At 34.8% G+C, this 19,110-nt stretch overlaps 1 protein-coding gene across 1 annotated transcript; it reads right to left on the minus strand.

Moving 5' to 3' along the window:
- Nucleotides 1-4,049: 4,049 nt before the first annotated feature.
- Nucleotides 4,050-19,099, minus strand: LOC140156063 (probable RNA-binding protein 18). Its single transcript, XM_072179181.1, has 5 exons — nucleotides 18,920-19,099; nucleotides 9,339-9,465; nucleotides 8,460-8,546; nucleotides 6,916-7,052; nucleotides 4,050-4,766 (listed from the first exon to the last, which is right to left on the minus strand). Exons 1-5 carry the CDS (start codon nucleotides 18,976-18,978, stop codon nucleotides 4,595-4,597), a joined length of 582 nt encoding a protein of 193 aa, XP_072035282.1. The 5' UTR covers nucleotides 18,979-19,099; the 3' UTR covers nucleotides 4,050-4,594.
- Between the last annotated feature and the right edge of the window lie 11 nt (nucleotides 19,100-19,110).

The raw sequence follows: 19,110 nt of genomic DNA on the forward strand, positions 1-19,110 counted from the left end.
TATCATTACTTTTAAAGATACAATAAAAACACAAATATCTAAATTACTGCCTCGAGGAAGGCATATGGAGTCTGGACTAATCTTCATGTGTAAATAATTACATTTGGTGTCTTCCAGGTTATCTTGTCACTTCCAAGTACTTTGCCAAAAATTGTATTTTGTATTCATTATATTTGTATAAGAGCATAAAATATTATACTGAACACATAAATGTGGATTTTGTCTTGTAATTTTGAACTTGCGTGTTGTATGTGACCCATCAAATCAAAAGGAACATCTGGTCGGCCGCGACATGAGCACTAACATGTTACATATATGGGGTGCACAATATTTTTAACAAAGGTATTGTCAGCTTAATCGGATGGATTATCATTATTTCAAAAGGTGCTGTATTTCGTTTTGCCAAATATTTTAAGGCAAAAATATGGCATTGCCAGAATAACAAATGACAGGCCGTAATTGTGGTCTCAAGCAGTCCATATTTGTATGTTTCAAGCTCCTCATATGTGAATTGTACTTTCAAAAAAATATAAAAAGAATATGTAGTGGCCCTGTTACTGGCCCACAAGATGTACCTTTTGTTGTAATGGGTCATATAAATTGTATGTCTATTTCCATGATTATGTTCAGGTGTCCCAATGTATTGGGCTTGGAACAAATTATGTGTTACACAACATGTACATTTGAAAGCAATCAATGCATCCCACAAGCCTAGGACGTGGTCGCTATATAGCCATGTAGCACTATGCACATGCAGAAACTTAAATATTAAGAGTGTGGGAGCTGTGAAGTCTAAATACTACCGTTGCTCTATTTTTGGGAAAAAATATATGTGCCTAACATCATGTCAATGTGTGTGCATACTACACAGAAACTTTGACCTTGGTGACTGGCTGCTTATAGTAACAACACTTCGTAGCATGATTGTTAGCCTTGCATAGTTTACAATCTCATACTTACAAGTGTAGAATGCTTGTGGGGCGCACTCGTTGCTTTCAAATGTACAAGTCGTGTTTGAGAATTAAATACAGGGCTTTGGGACTTTGTTGCACTGCCATAAAACTTCTTAAGGAGCAAATTTGGACTTAATTGTTGCTAAATTCATGGCTCAATTTGAGTGACTAGTAGAATGAAGTTTACAATGTAGTCAAAGTTGGGCGCAACACTTGTGCTAGCTGTGTGTTGCGTAATGTGTGACTCACTGATGGGGGCTTATGTGAATTTACACAATCATCATGTATTAACAAAAATCATTTTAGCCAATTATAAGCCAAACAAACTTTAGGGTTTGCAAATTTGGGTCTTCCTCCTGCTTATAAAAATTTACATTCTTCAAGTATAAACAATTTTATAGGCCTATGGTCTTTCTTTCAGGCACAATAATGAATTATATAATCACAGAAATTGACTTCAAATAATAGCACAAATTTATTTACATGGTAAAATCACTGTAAGTTACACAAAATGATGGATTATATATAAAAATACTGATACAAAGAACATAATTATGCTGATAAGTACTGTTCAGTTCATCACTGAAGAGCAGCCACACTTGAGCTGAATTTATACTTTTGCAGAAAAGCGATTCTCACACATGCTGTGCTTCTGTTTTCAAAGCATCAAGCTGATGATCGTCAAGTCGCTTTTGCAAGTAGAAAAAAAACTCCTGAGCAATGGTGCTTGTCACATGAGTGCATCATCCAATCATTGCCTACCAATTGGATATAATATTTTGCTTTTTGCTTTTCTTGATCATTAATTTTTGGAGGTGAATTAAATTCAAAACACCAATAATTATTTACAGCAATTAAAACTGTATTTTGTGGCATTTTGTTATTGTCATCTGCAATCGTGATCACAGTGATTAGTATAAATGCAAAAGAGATGAGCGATGTATTACAGAATTCTGCAATCACTTTTGACTAGTGTAAATTCAACTACTACAAGACATAACATCAACCACCTAATGGAAACACAGGTTTTACATACTTTCTCAAAACATTCATTGAAGTTGAAGAAACAAGTAAATAAGTGTGGTGGAACGTCACACTATGTTTGTCCAATTGAACTGGTTCAATTAAGGAATCGGAAAGCAACGTTTGCACAGTATTTTGGGGGGACCTGAGAGCACATCAGACATAACAAATTGCATTCTGTATGTACGAGGAATGTCCTGATGATATCAAATAATTTTGATTTTTTGAAATTCGCAATATAATACAAATTCTATGGCAAATTATTAAAATTTATATTTTTGATATTTAACAGTCCTCGAAGTAAACCTAATGATATGTACTTAACTTAGCTGGAAGGAAAAGTCCTCCATCATTTGGAAATTTTGACCATCCATATTGAAGATATGTTTTTCCCCCCAAAATACCTACAATTTTTAGGTCTTTGGGGGAAAAATTGTTAAATGTCAAAAATATCACTTTTTAACAATTTGCCATAAAATTTGTATTATATCGCAAATTAAAAAAAAAATCTAAATTATTTGATATCTGAAGGACATTCCTCGTATTCAGAATGCAATTTGGTGTGTCTGATGTGCTAATACTGTGCAAATGTTGCTATCCGATCCCTTTTGAAAAAGAAAAAACAATATTAACACAAACAATAATTTGCATGCCTTTTGTTGCCCAAAACAATTAGGTACTAAACACAGCCAAAAAAGAAAGTCTCCAGTAGTTCCATCCCCATTTAATCAGATTCTGATGAGTTTATGGCAAAATAATTTATATAATAATTTTCTATACACTCTCCTTCAAAGATTGAGACCAAATTTGATATCAAAAGTTTAATCATCGTGAGCATAGAAACATTTGTTTGGAAATTCGTGCAATTTTAAAAATGACATAGGGAATTGTATCACGTAGCAGAGCTAGCGTGAGTGCCAAGAATTACGTCGCCTGAATAGGCCGGCAGGTTAAAGGTTTGCCCATGCATGTCAAAATGCAAATCAAATCCCCGCTCTTTCAATTGTGCGCAGGCAAGGGTACAATGATTCCTGTACGGGCATGCTTCAGGCCACATAATAAGCTGATACCATGCATTGATTTTTGCGTGGTCAATTCAGTAATTTGTCATTTTTAAAATTGCACGAATTTCCAAACAACGGCTTCTTTGCTCATGATGATTAAACTTTGATATCAAATTTGGTATCAATCTTCGCAGGAAAGTGTATAGAAAATTATTATATAAATTATTTTGCCATAAACTCATCCGAATCTGATTAAATAGTGATGGAACTACTGGAGACTTTCTTTTTTGGCTGTGTTTATCATGATTCAAAGCAACTTACATATTTCACTTCAGCATGTTCAGTAGCTAAAGTTTTCCAAACTGTGTGCTACATTTTTGACAGCACATTCCCAAATGGTAAGTTTTGGATATATGCTTAGTTACAATATACCCGAGTACTTTTAGAATATTGCACTGTGTATACACCAGAACCTCTTGCCAGGAATATGGGTGATTTTATCTTGTCAATGTGCACACCTATTCCACTGTGCATACAAACACACTACCCTGCTGATGCACCCCTGAGAATGAAGAGTATCTTCATATTAATTATGGCAAGGCCCTGTGCTACATCCTTAGTATTCCTATATTTTGGCTACAATATGGTAGAACACTCTTGCATGACTTTCAGATTTTCATTGACAAATTAAGAACTGTCAAGTACATGAACTAGAAAACCATCTTGCAGTCAGGCCACTAAAAATTAATAGTTTGCTTGCCCACAATTATTAAATTGATTTGGCCTCATCTTGGAAGAATGTATGACTTACGGCCACACAAGTACATAATGCATCATGGTTTCCTTGCCCTCCTCAGCCAAAGCATAGACACTGTAGAGAGCACTACTGTCTATGGCTAAAGCCCAGCTGTCTAAGACAAGAGACTGCACTTTCCTAAAAAAAAACTGAAAATGCGCGTGAAATTGGGCAAAAAGTACCAAAAACAGGCTGAAATTAAATAAAGTTGCGGACATTTTGACTATAAAAAAAACTGAATTCAGTTTTTAAACTGAAAATTCTCAATCTTAGCTTGCAGCATTACAATCATTTGCCATGCTTCATTAGTTAGACAGCTTTGTGAAGAACTGTTAAATGGATTGCAAAAGCTCACTAGAACTGATTCAAAACTGCTCTTTGAAGAACCATCTGCTGAAGTTTGTTCGGCTTATATCAGGTGGAAAAAATAAGACTCATGACCGCTCTTGGGCGCAGTGCTTATGCTAGGTGTGTGTTGCGTAATGCGTGACTTTCACATGCTTAATGTGAATTTACGCGAGCGCGAGTTGGAACTTTATTGATGTTCGCAGTAACAAAAGCTGAATAATTTCCGCCTTTTATAAACCGAACAAACTTAAGCTACCTTATGTACATGTATTATGTTGAGTTTATGCAACTAACAAAATCACTTTAAATGCTATGTAGGAAATATATCCAGATATAGAGAAAAAAAATTGCAACTCCTTGTCACAGCTGCACACTGTTACCTGTGCTGACAGACACACATTGTTTTCTCCATTCCAATATTGCACATTTTGTTTGAATGTTCTACCATCAGTCCATTACCAAAGCCTGTGTTACCTTTTATTATATGGCTTGTGTCTTGAATTGTCATGTTTTCCTTTTGACTTCCCACCTGAGGAAGCATTGTTAGTTCTTTGTTTATACACAGGAACAACATTAAAATCCTCACCGGATCGCTCCATCTGTTTCAGCTTGGCTTCAATGGCTCGTATCTTTGCCTGTGTGCTGTAGAGTACAGTGAAAACAAGGAAAAAATACACATGTTGAAGTACATTGATGTACGTGATGTACACATTTTCAAAGGGAAAGACAGGACACAAGAAATTCTGTGCACATGTACATGCTCTTAATTTACAATCCATCTTAATTAAGCAGCGCGTGATCTTGGTGTGGTCATTGATGAGAGCCTTGATATGAAAGATCACCTTAAAAATGTGTCTAAAGCTGCCTCCTTCGCCATTTATAGGATAGGTAAGATTCGCAAATATCTTGACCAAAACGCAACAGAACGGTTAGTTCATGCTTTCGTGTCTTCGCGATTGGATTGCTGTAATAGTCTTTTATTTGGTCTTCCTCAGTGTGACATTGCCAAGCTGCAGCGAATTCAAAATTCTGCGGCTAGATTGGTGTCAAGGGTCAAATATCGCGATCACATTACGCCAGTGCTTTTCGATCTCCACTGGCTCCCTGTTGTGTACCGTATTGAGTTCAAGGTATTGCTTATCACTTTTAAAGCTATAAATGGTCTTGCTCCATCTTATATTGCCGATCTTTTAATCACATACAATCCTGGCCGATCTCTGCGCTCTGCTTCACAAAACCTTCTCCGTCTACCAGCAAGGGGTAAAACTCAATTTTATGGCGAGCGGGCTTTCTGTAATGCTGCACCCCTTCTGTGGAACAAACTGCCGGCTCACATTAAATCATCTTCATCTCTTGCACACTTCAAAAGTCAGCTCAAAACACATTTGTTCAAAATTGCTTTTAATAATTCATAGGAGCCTTTTTTTTTGGTCTTTATTTATGATCCTGCGGTGCGTTTCGACTTTTTAATTGTCTTTGCCCCCGCAGTTTGGTTCCCTGCGTTTCGATACTGTATTTTTCCTGTGTAATTATGTTGTATTTTTAAATGTTTACTTAAGCTTTACCTTGCACATAATTATTTTTGGTTTGTTTCAGTGTACTTGCGCTCGTTAAATGTGCAATGTTAGCTTATGCAGTGTTTTGGTATAGGTTTTAATCTTGTTCTTAATCATGTTAATTGGTTTTATATGTGCATAGTTTTTAACCAGTGTAATTTATATATTTGCTTTCCATGTATAAATTTGTATAATGTGTTATTATCATGTTTATTGTAAAGCGCTTTGAGATATTATATTGTACTGCGCTATATAAGAAACAAGGGAATTATAGGTATTGCCAGCCAGCACTAAAATGACAAATTGTCCTCAAAACAGCTGTCAAATCCCATTACTGTCAAGAAATTGGCATTCTGATTCAATTTTCTCTTAATTTTAGCCGACACTAAAATTTGGCTAGCTACAACCCTGTTCATCTTTGATGTAATCTTAAACCCTCCATTAAAGATTCCTGAATTCATCTCAGAGTAATTCCAAAGTTGATGCAACAAGACATTTGTTCTGGTTGGAGGGAGGAAGGATCCAAAATGGGCTGATTTAAAAGTTCATTCTTTCTGTACCAATGAGGGCATCCTTTTGTGGGGGAGGCACTTAGCACAAACATTTCACCAAAACTGAAAGTCCCTTGATTTTGATCATTTCAGCTTGTACTGTCTTTCTGAGAATAAGAACATTTGCAAAAACAATCCACCACAAATAAATTGGATAAAGGCTTTCATTACTTCCCCACTGTCTACAATATTCAGGGCTGCCAACTCTCACACATTTGGTGCCAGTCTCATGCAGTTTCATATATTTGGGCACTTTCTCACGCTCTCATGCCAAGGTTGTAAAATCTCACGCATTGCCAAAATTTGTTAGAGCAAAATATTTTGTCCAATTTTAGTCGGCAAAATATATTTCCATCCGGGTTCGACAATATCTCGTGCCTAGCAATTCCGAATAGTTGACAGCCCTGCAATATTTGGCTATAATCAGGGCCTCGGATTCAATGAGAATCACCGAATCGATTCTCGTAATGATTCTCGTAACATTTTTTGCAAGAATCAATTTCTTTCATAGAATCATGCAGTAAGTGAAGTGACTCAGATGGTTTTTGATTCCCGCAAACTGGCACCAAATCTAGGCCCTGATAATGAACACACACAAACCAATAATTACACCAGACTTGTAGTGCAATTGCAACTCTGTCTCTATTTAGCTTAACAATACACAGTTTCAACAAAAAAACCTACCTCTGTTGAGCTGCAGTTTTCTTGGTATTTGAACTGCCAGGTTGTGATTGATGTCCTCCAAAACTACTTGGTAGTTTGTCTGCTTTCATACTGATGCTTGAATCACCTTCTGTTGTACTCACTGTACTATCAAATCCCTGTTGGACAACAACCAAACACCCAAATTTGAAATGCATAGATACATACTACACACCGACATCGCCCGGTTAATAATTACATTATACAAGCAGAGACACTGAAATGAATACACGGGATCGATACACGTAAATGTGCTATGCACGATTGATATTCAGACGATAAATCTTTGGATACCGGGGTGGAAAATGATGAATATCTCCGTAAATGATTTTAGTATAAAGAAACCAGATGTGGTTCCTTGCACTTGAATATATATTTTGAACAGATATGATAGTCGTTAGTTTGCGCTTTGAGAGAGTAGCTTGCGTCTTGAGCTGAAAAAGTGACCAAAATTCAAGATTTTAAATAGCGCAGCGTAGACCCTCGTGGAGGTACATGTAGTCTAGGGCCAGACTGTATGTGGCTATCACAAACATACAGGATCGACCAGTGTCAGACCGACTGACACAAACTGGCTGTGTAGGAGACTATCGTAGAGGCAATCTATAAGCAAATGACAATGGCGAATGTATGCTCGCTGACCGCAGGCTAATGTCATTAGCCTCAGTCGGATGTCCTTCAGCCCACTATGCATTTAAAAAACTATTAAACAGGTGGCCATGCGTGGCTGTGGATTCAACCTACCATGGCATTTTCTGCCATGAAGATATCGGGGCGATGACACTGTGTACTATATCTCTATAAAAACATTCAAATCATGTGAGTAACATATTAATTTTCAGAGGTGCTGGTTGACAAGGAAGATATCTGAACCAATAGTTTTCAGTGGCAGACTTATGAAGGGGGAACGTCCCTGGCATATTTGGAAACATTCTGCTAATTTGACAAGCCCAAATTTGGTCTAGAGAAAAATTAGCGGCACATGGCCATATACACAGTATGAGTTTCATTATTGCTTAGTTTGGGCAATCTGAGAGATAAATTGAAAATATAAGTTTTGAAAAGGTTAGCTTCTGAACATGGCAGTATGTTATTAATAATGATTCTTGGGGTTGACATGTGGGACCTATTTATGCCAATACCATATCATTATTCATTACCATAATAACAAATTGAAATTACCAATACTATTGGTACTTGTCAAAATGTCTCACGCCAGTCAGTCTAGTAATTTAACTTGGAATATTACAGGCCAGACAACAAAAGTATATGCCAGAGGGGTGTGGTTGGGTGTATAAGTCCAGCCATGTATATCACCCTATTTTCAGCCACTTTTAACCTCTCAGACCCCAGCTGCTTTCAAATCCTGGGTCCATGGTTGGTTTAATCAGGTTTCTAATAATAATAATACTGATTATACACTCAGCCACTTACCACTTTGGGCCCAATTCACATGATTGGGGATAATTTGACCTGCTAATAAAGCTGCTGGACTCAACCAGATAGAGGAATATAACACTGCTTACCTGCTGTTGTGAATGAGCCCATTTTACAAAAAGCTTTTTACTCAATGCCATCTTGCCATCTAGACTATGCATAGCATGCTCAGCTTCCTACAAAGAATACAATAAGAGCATTGGATACAATTACAAAATTGGAATTTATTGGTGATTTTTTTATTTCTCCAAAATTGTGTATTCCTATCAGCAGTACCAAAAAGTTTCTAGCGAAACTGTGAGCAGAAAAAGTTTTTTCTTTGGTCTTGACAAGAACTTTAAATAGCTGATTATGTTGTTAAATTGGTCCATTTTATTAGATAAGTTCTTCATGTAGACAGCCGCAGCTAAATTCAACTACCAATACATGTATGTAATTATCATAATTCTACATCTATAAAGTAACACCCTTACAAACTTCACACAGTATACTTGTGGCAAGTCTGTAAATTTTATGATTACTTTTCTGCAAAAATATGCAAAATAATGGTGGGCAAATATTGGAATTAAACTTCTATTCTCTGACATTAGGCTTATAGTGAAGAGATTTACAAATTCACAACATAAAAAGTTTTAAAATTGGAAAATAATTTTGCTGCTTCATTTTGAATAACAATTAGTCAATGTCACCAAATTATATCATATCCCATTGCCGTCATACAGTTCAGTTCTACTATTATTAGCAATAGCCACCAAGGAAAGGACAACCGTGTCAAGCATCATCGCTCTGAAGTTGATATTTCTTCAACTTGCAAAAGCGACATTGTTTTTGCCTCAGCGATTTGTTGATTGATTGGCTTAACGCTCTGAAAACGGAAGTAAACACTGATCATGCGTGCGAATCGCTTGCTGCAAAAGCGATCGAGTATAAATTCAGCTTAATGCTAATCCTAAATTAATCAATCTTACCTCTTTTGTCTTATAGCTAACAAAGCAGTACCCTCTTGGCTTCCCTTGATTTGGACCAGTTTTATGGAATAGAAAGTCAAACTGGGCTATATCTCCATAACGACGCAGTATTTTCAGCAAGTTGAATCTGCATTAAAAGATCAGTTGAAAACTTGTGAATTTGCTCAAAATACTGTAATGTAAAAGAAAAACTTGCACTCCGCATGAATTGAAAGACCATGTCCACTTTCCACAAAAGAATGTCTAAGGTCATAAAACAACAATTTGGACGATTTTGGTGTCCTCCGCTCCAAAGAATATTATGTACCTAAAGGCGTGTGTCTGGGATGACATTCTGTATATTGCTCTTGTTGTACAGCACTATCTCTAAAATGTGAAGATACAGTTGGGAGTAGTGTTACTTATTTCCTTCAAAATCATGTCCATTTACATCAAACATTGATAGCACATGCTGCCATGTGCAGGCGCACGCATCAAAAGCTTTCGATAGAGATGTGTTTGGAGAGTATGGAGAATGGACTACAAACAACAGAAATTACAGAATGTTTCACTTTCACAGATATTTAGTTTGATTACCATGTGAATGATGCCCTGGCTGAAATTTGATACACTTTTGATACACCACTTTATGAAAAATGTATGAAATAAAAGGCTTTGAATTGGAACCCTCATTTCATACACTTTTATGTATCAAAACTGTATCAAATTAACATTGCATACACATTTTATACATATCAAAAGTGTATCAAATGCCAAGATAATGTATCAAAAAGTATCAAATGAAATGTATCCTTTCATTTCATACATATTTGATACATAATTATATCAAAAGTGTATCAAATAAGTAACTGTATCAAATCAGGGTTCCAATTTAAACTGTATCAAATTAGCGTTCAAATTTTTATCCTTTCATTTCATACACATTTCATTCATAATTTATATCAAAAGTGTATTGAATATGTTACTGTATCAAATGAGGGTTCCAATTTAAACTGTATCAAATTAGCATTGAAATTTTTATCCTTTCATTTCATACACATTTCATACATAATTTATATCAAAAGTGTATCGAATATGTTACTGTATCAAATGAGGGTTCCAATTTAAACTGTATCAAATTTTCGTTGAAATTTTTATCCTTTCATTTCATACACATTTCATACATAATTTATATCAAAAGTGTATTGAATATGTTACTGTATCAAATGAGGGTTCCAATTTAAACTGTATCAAATTAGCGTTGAAATTTTTATCCTTTCATTTCATACACATTTCATACATAATTTATATCAAAAGTGTATCGAATATGTTACTGTATCAAATCAGGGTTCCAATTTAAACTGTATCAAATTAGCGTTCAAATTTTTATCCTTTCATTTCATACACATTTCATACATAATTTATATCAAAAGTGTATCGAATATGTTACTGTATCAAATGAGGGTTCCAATTTAAACTGTATCAAATTAGCATTGAAATTTTTATCCTTTCATTTCATACACATTTCATTCATAATTTATATCAAAAGTGTATTGAATATGTTACTGTATCAAATGAGGGTTCCAATTTAAACTGTATCAAATTAGCATTGAAATTTTTATCCTTTCATTTCATACACATTTCATACATAATTTATATCAAAAGTGTATCGAATATGTTACTGTATCAAATGAGGGTTCCAATTTAAACTGTATCAAATTTTCGTTGAAATTTTTATCCTTTCATTTCATACACATTTCATACATAATTTATATCAAAAGTGTATTGAATATGTTACTGTATCAAATGAGGGTTCCAATTTAAACTGTATCAAATTAGCGTTGAAATTTTTATCCTTTCATTTCATACACATTTCATACATAATTTATATCAAAAGTGTATCGAATATGTTACTGTATCAAATCAGGGTTCCAATTTAAACTGTATCAAATTAGCGTTCAAATTTTTATCCTTTCATTTCATACACATTTCATACATAATTTATATCAAAAGTGTATCGAATATGTTACTGTATCAAATGAGGGTTCCAATTTAAACTGTATCAAATTTGCGTTCAAATTTTTATCCTTTCATTTCATACACATTTCATACATAATTTATATCAAAAGTGTATCGAATATGTTACTGTATCAAATGAGGGTTCCAATTTAAACTGTATCAAATTTATGCTCAAATTTTTATCCTTTCATTTCATACACATTTCATACATAATTATATCAAAAGTGTATGAAATATGTAACTGTATCAAATCAGGGTTCCAATTTAAACTGTATCAAATTTATGTTCAAATTTTTATCCTTTCATTTCATACACATTTCATACATAATTTATATCAAAAGTGTATCGAATATGTTACTGTATCAAATGAGGGTTCCAATTTAAACTGTATCAAATTTGCGTTCAAATTTTTATCCTTTCATTTCATACACATTTCATACATAATTATATCAAAAGTGTATGAAATATGTAACTGTATCAAATCAGGGTTCCAATTTAAACTGTATCAAATTTATGCTCAAATTTTTATCCTTTCATTTCATACACATTTCATACATAATTTATATCAAAAGTGTATCGAATATGTTACTGTATCAAATGAGGGTTCCAATTTAAACTGTATCAAATTAGCGTTGAAATTTTTATCCTTTCATTTCATACACATTTCATACATAATTATATCAAAAGTGTATGAAATATGTAACTGTATCAAATCAGGGTTCCAATTTAAACTGTATCAAATTAGCGTTGAAATTTTATCCTTTCATTTCATACACATTTCATACATAATTTATATCAGAAGTGTATCGAATATGTTACTGTATCAAATCAGCGTTCCAATTTAAACTATCAAATTAGCGTTGAAATTTTGATCCTTTCATTTCATACACATTTCATACATAATTATATCAAAAGTGTATCAAATATGTCACTGTATGAAATCAGCGTGCCAATTTAAACTATCAAATTAGCATTGAAATTCTTATCCTTTCATTTTATACACATTTTATACATAATTATATCAAAAGTGTATCAAATATGTCACTATCAAATCAGCGTTCCAATTCTAATGCTGGCCAGCTGGACCGCCCTATTTTTGATACATGCCATTTGATACACCTTTGATATAGTTTTTGATACACTTTTGATACAGTTTTTATACACTTTTGATAGTTTTTTGATACACTTTTGATAGTTTTTTGATACACTTTTGATACAGTTTTTTTATACACTTTTGATACAGATACACTTTTGATACAGTTTTGATACACTTTTGATACAGTTTTTTATACACTTTTGATACAGTTTTTCAAATTTCAAAATTGGTCCAATCAAGCTCAAATTCAACAAGAATTATCCGTACATGATCTAAACATATTTGCAAACATTAATGACCCCAAAGTGAAGGGGTCAAAGGTCAAATTTTGAAATTAGTCTAATCAAGCTCAAATTCAACACTGCCCTCTACTGCTAATGCTGACCTCTAGCACTTTCCCCCATCACGGAGCAGCTCAATGCACTTTCCCTATCAACGTTCAAAATTACAACATAATAGGATAAATGTGTGAGAAAGTCTTGCAAAAAAAGCAAAACCCAACCAAAATGGAACATACATACATCAGAAGGCCTGCTTGGAATGCAGTGCTTGTCACTGAAGTTGTTACCCTCAATAAAGAGACAAAAAGGCTACCAATAACATCTACTATACAGGCATGTGCTATATTCATGCTTAATACATATACATTGAGGCCCTATATATAATATATAGTAAGCTTACCTTATCAGAACAAAATCAGATATTTCCTCTTTAATCACAGTCCCTGATTACAACTACATTGTAACCTAATGTGCAGTCTACAAGCATGTTTGTATCGTCATCATGATAAATAAAACACCATAATTTGCTCTAAAATACAGTACATTTCCAAATGCAAATCCTGGTGTTAACTGCATACATGCCACATGGGCAAATTTGAAAATGATGAGTCATTATCTAGACATGTGATCAGTTATTGATACAGTTTTGATACACTACAAAAGGTCAGTTTATGAAAGCCCAATTTGATACACTTTTGATATACCCTAGCCACCCAAAATAAACTAAGTCCAATTTAATACGCTTTTGATACACTAAAAACAGGCAAAGTCCAATTTAATACACTTTTGATACACTGTATGCAGCCAGAATTTGACTAAGTCCAATTTGATACACTTTTGATATACCTCTAGACACCAAAAATTAACTAAGTTCAATTTGATACACTTTACATACACTAAAAAACAGGCAAAGTCCAATTTAATACACTTTTGATATACTGTATGCAGCCAGAATTTGACTAAGTCCAATTTGATACACTTTTGATATACATCTAGCACCAAAAAGTTCACTTTGATACACTTTACATACACTGAAAAACTGCAAAGTCCAATTTGATACGCTTTTGATACACTAAAAAACAGGCAAAGTCCAATTTAATACACTTTTGATACACTGTATGCAGCCAGAATTTGACTAAGTCCAATTTGATACACTTTTGATATACCTCTAGACACCAAAAATTAACTAAGTTCAATTTGATACACTTTTTACATACACTAAAAAACAGGCAAAGTCCAATTTAATACACTTTTGATATACTGTATGCAGCCAGAATTTGACTAAGTCCAATTTGATACACTTTTGATATACATCTAGCACCAAAAAGTTCACTTTGATACACTTTACATACACTGAAAAACTGCAAAGTTCAATTTGATACACTTTTGATACACCACAAGCATGGCCAAAATTAACTAAGTTCAAATTTGATACACTTTTGATACATTTTTGATACAGTTAGGTGGTATTTGATACAGTTTTGATACCTTATATTTTCAGTTGATACATTTTCAATACACCCTTTGTATATCAAAACTGTATTAAATTGCTGTTTGATACAGTTTTAATACACTTTGATACACTTTTGATACACTTCTTGCTGTATAGAATTTCTGCTAGGGTGTTCACCGTTCATGTTTTCATCAATTTATTTAATAAATACATGTAGCTTATTAGATTTATATTTTATTCACATTTCAAAATGTACATTATTAATTATTGTTTAAAAAAATAATACTGTTAAAACCAATATACATGTAGTACCCCTTCCCCTCTGACTCAATGGAATATCCCCGATCAAATTGCCTGCCCCTGAAATTTATATGTGCGTCGACTCGACGGTTGCCAGCACACCCGAACGCACCCAGCACCATGACTAAATGAGATTTTTAATTAGATGTCTTTCAGAAGAGAGTTGGAGGTCATGGAAGGTGAATGCTAGAAATTTTGTCCGTCCCTCACGGATAAAAATCCAAAAAAGTTGTTTCTCTGAGAAATATTCTAAGGAATTAAAATAGCATACACCCTATCTATCAATATTAGTGCTCACCTTACTAGAGATAAAGAAACTAAAATTACCAATCTTTAAATCTAAGAGTTATTAGTCCTTAATTAATTAAGGGACCGACATGTCCGTACCTCACACCAACTGATTTTGGATGTACAGGTACCAATGTATGTTGAGTGAAAATATTTGGCCACTAAATATTAAACCCAATTCTTCCACCCAGTCAGAGAGTCTGTCTAAAACAAATTCAGGCCAATCCCAGAAGGTCATGCTCCCAAATATTTGGAATTGAAGGTCCTGTTGCTAAAAAAGAGGGGCCTGTCCGTCCCTTACACCAACTTATTAAAATTAATATTATTGTAAATTACTGCTTCTTTATCAGTAAAACTACAATTGCGTATTGAAAACAAACAGCATGAAGTAAAACTTCTGTGTAATTTGAAATTAAAAGTGAAATACACACTGAATAAGATATTTAAGCCATCATATGTCCATCCCTCACAGACAAGCTGTCCGTCCCTCACACAAGTATTTAGGGGGGTATAATCATATGATATTTCCACTGAACTTAAATTATTTTGACAACTGCATTTCATTTAGATGTCAAGGATAGCATTAGTGGTGGATTTGGAGAAATCTTGCCAAATTTGAAATTTTGTTAACATTTTGTCCGTCCCTCACATAGAAAATGTCCGTCCCTCACATAAACTTTGGACCCACTTCTTAGACGCCTTGAAAACAAACTGAGTCAAATTTTTTAATTTTTGGAGAGATGGAACAATATTCTTTCATGAAAAGTATATATTGATTAAACATGTGAATAAGTTTCAATAGAAAGCTTGAAGATGTAACTAATGGTGGTGATTGCTTATTCTATTGATTTCCGTCCCTCACACATGAGAATTTTGTATAGTGAAGTAATTGATGCACATGTGGCAACATTTTCATGCATGATATAACTATTGGTTGAAGGGTTATATGACAGCGTTCAAGCTTTGACTTACATTTGGCGGACAAAAGTGTGAAAAAATTATTTAGGGGTGAAAACAATAAAAATTCTTGATTGTTTATATGTTTCCAAGGGTAAAATATCATGTAGTTTCAGATTCTGACACTTAAAACTCCCTATCTTTTATAGATTTCAAGAAAAATTCAATTTTATGTCCGATTTTGGCCGAAAATAGCCATTTTGGGGTGACAAAAAAATTGACTTGCAGATTTCCTGTGATTGTATGAACATGAATCCTATTAAATAGGGCCTATTTTTCTATACTATTTGTGTCACAAGGGTACAATTGTGATATTAAAAGCATTGAATGGGATCAACATATTTCTTTATTTTCGTAGCAGCAGTAGAAACTTGAGCGTTCGGGTGACAATTGATTTGGAAAAAAGTACGATATTCGCCTCATTTCTATTTGAAAAGGCCATATCTCCACAATGGTATGAGCTATAGGAATGCTTTAAGTGTCTTTTTGCTCAGTATTTCAATAGCTAAATGGTAATATAATAAATAAGTACCGGTAAGCTTCATTTACAGAAAAGAAAATAACTTGCAATATGCTACCCCCACCCCTAAGAATTTTGATGCGTGAAAAAATTAATGGATTCTCTAAAAAAAATAAGTCCTTCAAAACTGGGAGGTTTAAGGCTAAACAAACACAAACTTGCTCTTGCCAATACCTCCCTCTAGAGCAAGTTTATGTTTATTTAGCCCCAAGTATCCCCATTTTGAAGGACTTACTTTTTTTAGAGCAAATTTTCACTCATATTTGAGGATTTCGGGCGGAAATATGCCTGTACGGTGCTATAGGGAACATTTTCAAGTTGATTATTATGTATTTTATATGTCAGATTCAGTTTCTACACAAAATTTCACCCTAGAAAATGTTCCTTTAACATGTTAAGTAGGATATCTTTCACTTTATGTTTTCACCATTCTGGCCAAAAAAAGTAAGTCAAAGCTTGAAGTTGAATCCTGTCATATATTAACCTTTGAGATATTTAACTTGAGTTGAAGGAATACATTTTAACAAGAGTTAATTAAACACAGCAATTAATTAGTATTGATGTCCGTCCCTCACGTGAGGGACGGATTCCGATCACACTCTGTACTAAAGTTAATTTTTTATTACTTCCGTGGTCCAAGCTCAAGCTGTGCGCCAAGCGTAGACGAGCGTAAACACAGAAGAAATAAAGTAAACAATCACGCTAATTAGCTGATCAACGCACTTGATAACAAGCCGGTTAACCCATTGGTCGTCGGCGCGGCGCGTTGTAGGCGACCTTGTCACTTCTACGCGATCGCAATTCACCAGCGCGTACCCGGACCACGGAAGTAATAAAAAATTAACTTTACAAGGTAAATTAATATTGTAATGATTTACTCAGGGTGTGGTATATATGGAAGATGCATGATTTCCTGATAAATAACTCAGAGAACAGAAAACATGGAGCAAAACGACAATGGAAGTACAATCACAAAATAAAACGATTTATTAGTAAAACACGAATCCTAACCATACAGAGACTGCCACTTATATTGAAAGTCATGTCTCTAAACAAATGGTCAAGCCGTCTTTGCACAGAAACAAAGGTACGTGTTAACTCAACAAGCTCCAAATCATAAGTGAAGGTGCATTGGATGACTGGCCCACGCGCACGCTCATGGCACGCTCCTCTCACATGCCAGTCGACCCAGCAACAGCACCGACCAATCAGGGAAGCGGCGACGTAAAAGTGCGACGAAAAGTGCGTCGACATAGTCGCCGCATCTAGCACTCTCCGTCCCCATTGCAGAAATGCGTCTACCTTCCGCTGCATAATGCATACCACAAATGCAGACGCATCCACAATGACGAGGAAGAGATGTAATGGGACAATTAATATGCAATTAGCGTCAATTAATTAACAAAAGGAATAATTTGGGTTTCATTTATGAAAGTCCGAAAATACGCAAATCATCAGGAATGTGCGCCTTGTGCAAGTACAGCAAGTAAACAAGTCAACAAACTCTCCTGGGTCAATGTCCGTTCGTCAGGCAATGTCAGGTCGAAGGCGACGCAAAATTGCATCGCCGAAGTCATTGCATTTTGATGAAAGTTTCATACACAAGAAAAAGGTAAAGCCTGAAAAAGATAGGGAGACACCCGTAGGCTTAGACTGCGGAACTCAGTCCTCAATGATAGTCAGTCATTTATCTTTTGGTCGTTATATGACTATCATTTGAGGGACTGAGTTGTTATAATATATCTTCCGAGGTGCAATTTCAGACAATAGCTGGGGATTAGTGGGGCAGAGGTTATCTATTGAATCCTTTCATGACCACTGAAGCATAGTCAAGTATGCCAAGGACACTCCGCACAAATTGAAAGACCATCACAAAAGAATGCATGCATGTCAGGTCATCGACACCAATTTGGTGTTTGTTATGACACAAATTTTGTGTCTGTTATGCACCTCGAAATATGTACCTTAAAGTCTGTATCTACCGTAGGCTCTAGTCTTGCCAGCAAGACTTCAGTCTTTATCATAAACATAATGACATCTACGGACCTGAAGTCTTGCAGCGGTACATAGGGATGCACTGTACGTTTAAGAAAAACAAACTTCAAGCATCAAGAAATATACCTTGTATTTGTCAGTTTTACCTCAGAGATGCTGTAGACCCTCTCTACACAGTGTAGAAACATCACAAGTAGAATGCTGCTCAATATGATAAATCCAAATCATGAAAATAAAGCAATTTTGCAGAGCAATATTTTGACCACTTTTGCACTAAGTAAATTACTCCATGAAGATTGCAGGTTTTGCCAACTCAGGGGATGTTGAACCCACCCAAAAGTTGAGATCAATGTAGATCAATTATCTCAACTTTGGTATGGTAGTATAGTATAATGGGATTAAAATCATCCATGTACGCCCAAACTCTGGTACAATGGGGATTAAAATCATCCATGCAGGCCAAAACCGGGGCCAAAACTGTCCTTGAGAGTTCCTCGTCTACATCCTTGGAGCCCAAAATGAGCCCACATATTGTGATGTTTCTTATTTGTGGTACAGATATGAATAGAGTGCCCTATAACTCAGTATGCTGAGTTATAGTTACTAGAACTACCGTAGGCTCAGGGCATTTCAATATTATGGAAAGTTAGTTAAGCTTTACAGAACACATGCATGCATGTCATCATAACTTACTCGGTAATTCTTTCATCTAAATTACCAATCCACAATCGCCTTCGATCGGAATCATCCATGGTTATGGTAAGCCAAGTTAAAACACTGCAAATGGCATAATTTTCATGTATTCTTTGTGTACACGGAACGCTCTTTCATGCTTTGTAGACTTTGTCTTGATTTTGTGTGTACTTCCGGTTTTCTCAAAAGGT

The sequence above is a fragment of the Amphiura filiformis genome, chromosome 6, assembly GCF_039555335.1.
Source record: "Amphiura filiformis chromosome 6, Afil_fr2py, whole genome shotgun sequence".
Taxonomy (NCBI): Eukaryota; Metazoa; Echinodermata; class Ophiuroidea; order Amphilepidida; family Amphiuridae; genus Amphiura; species Amphiura filiformis.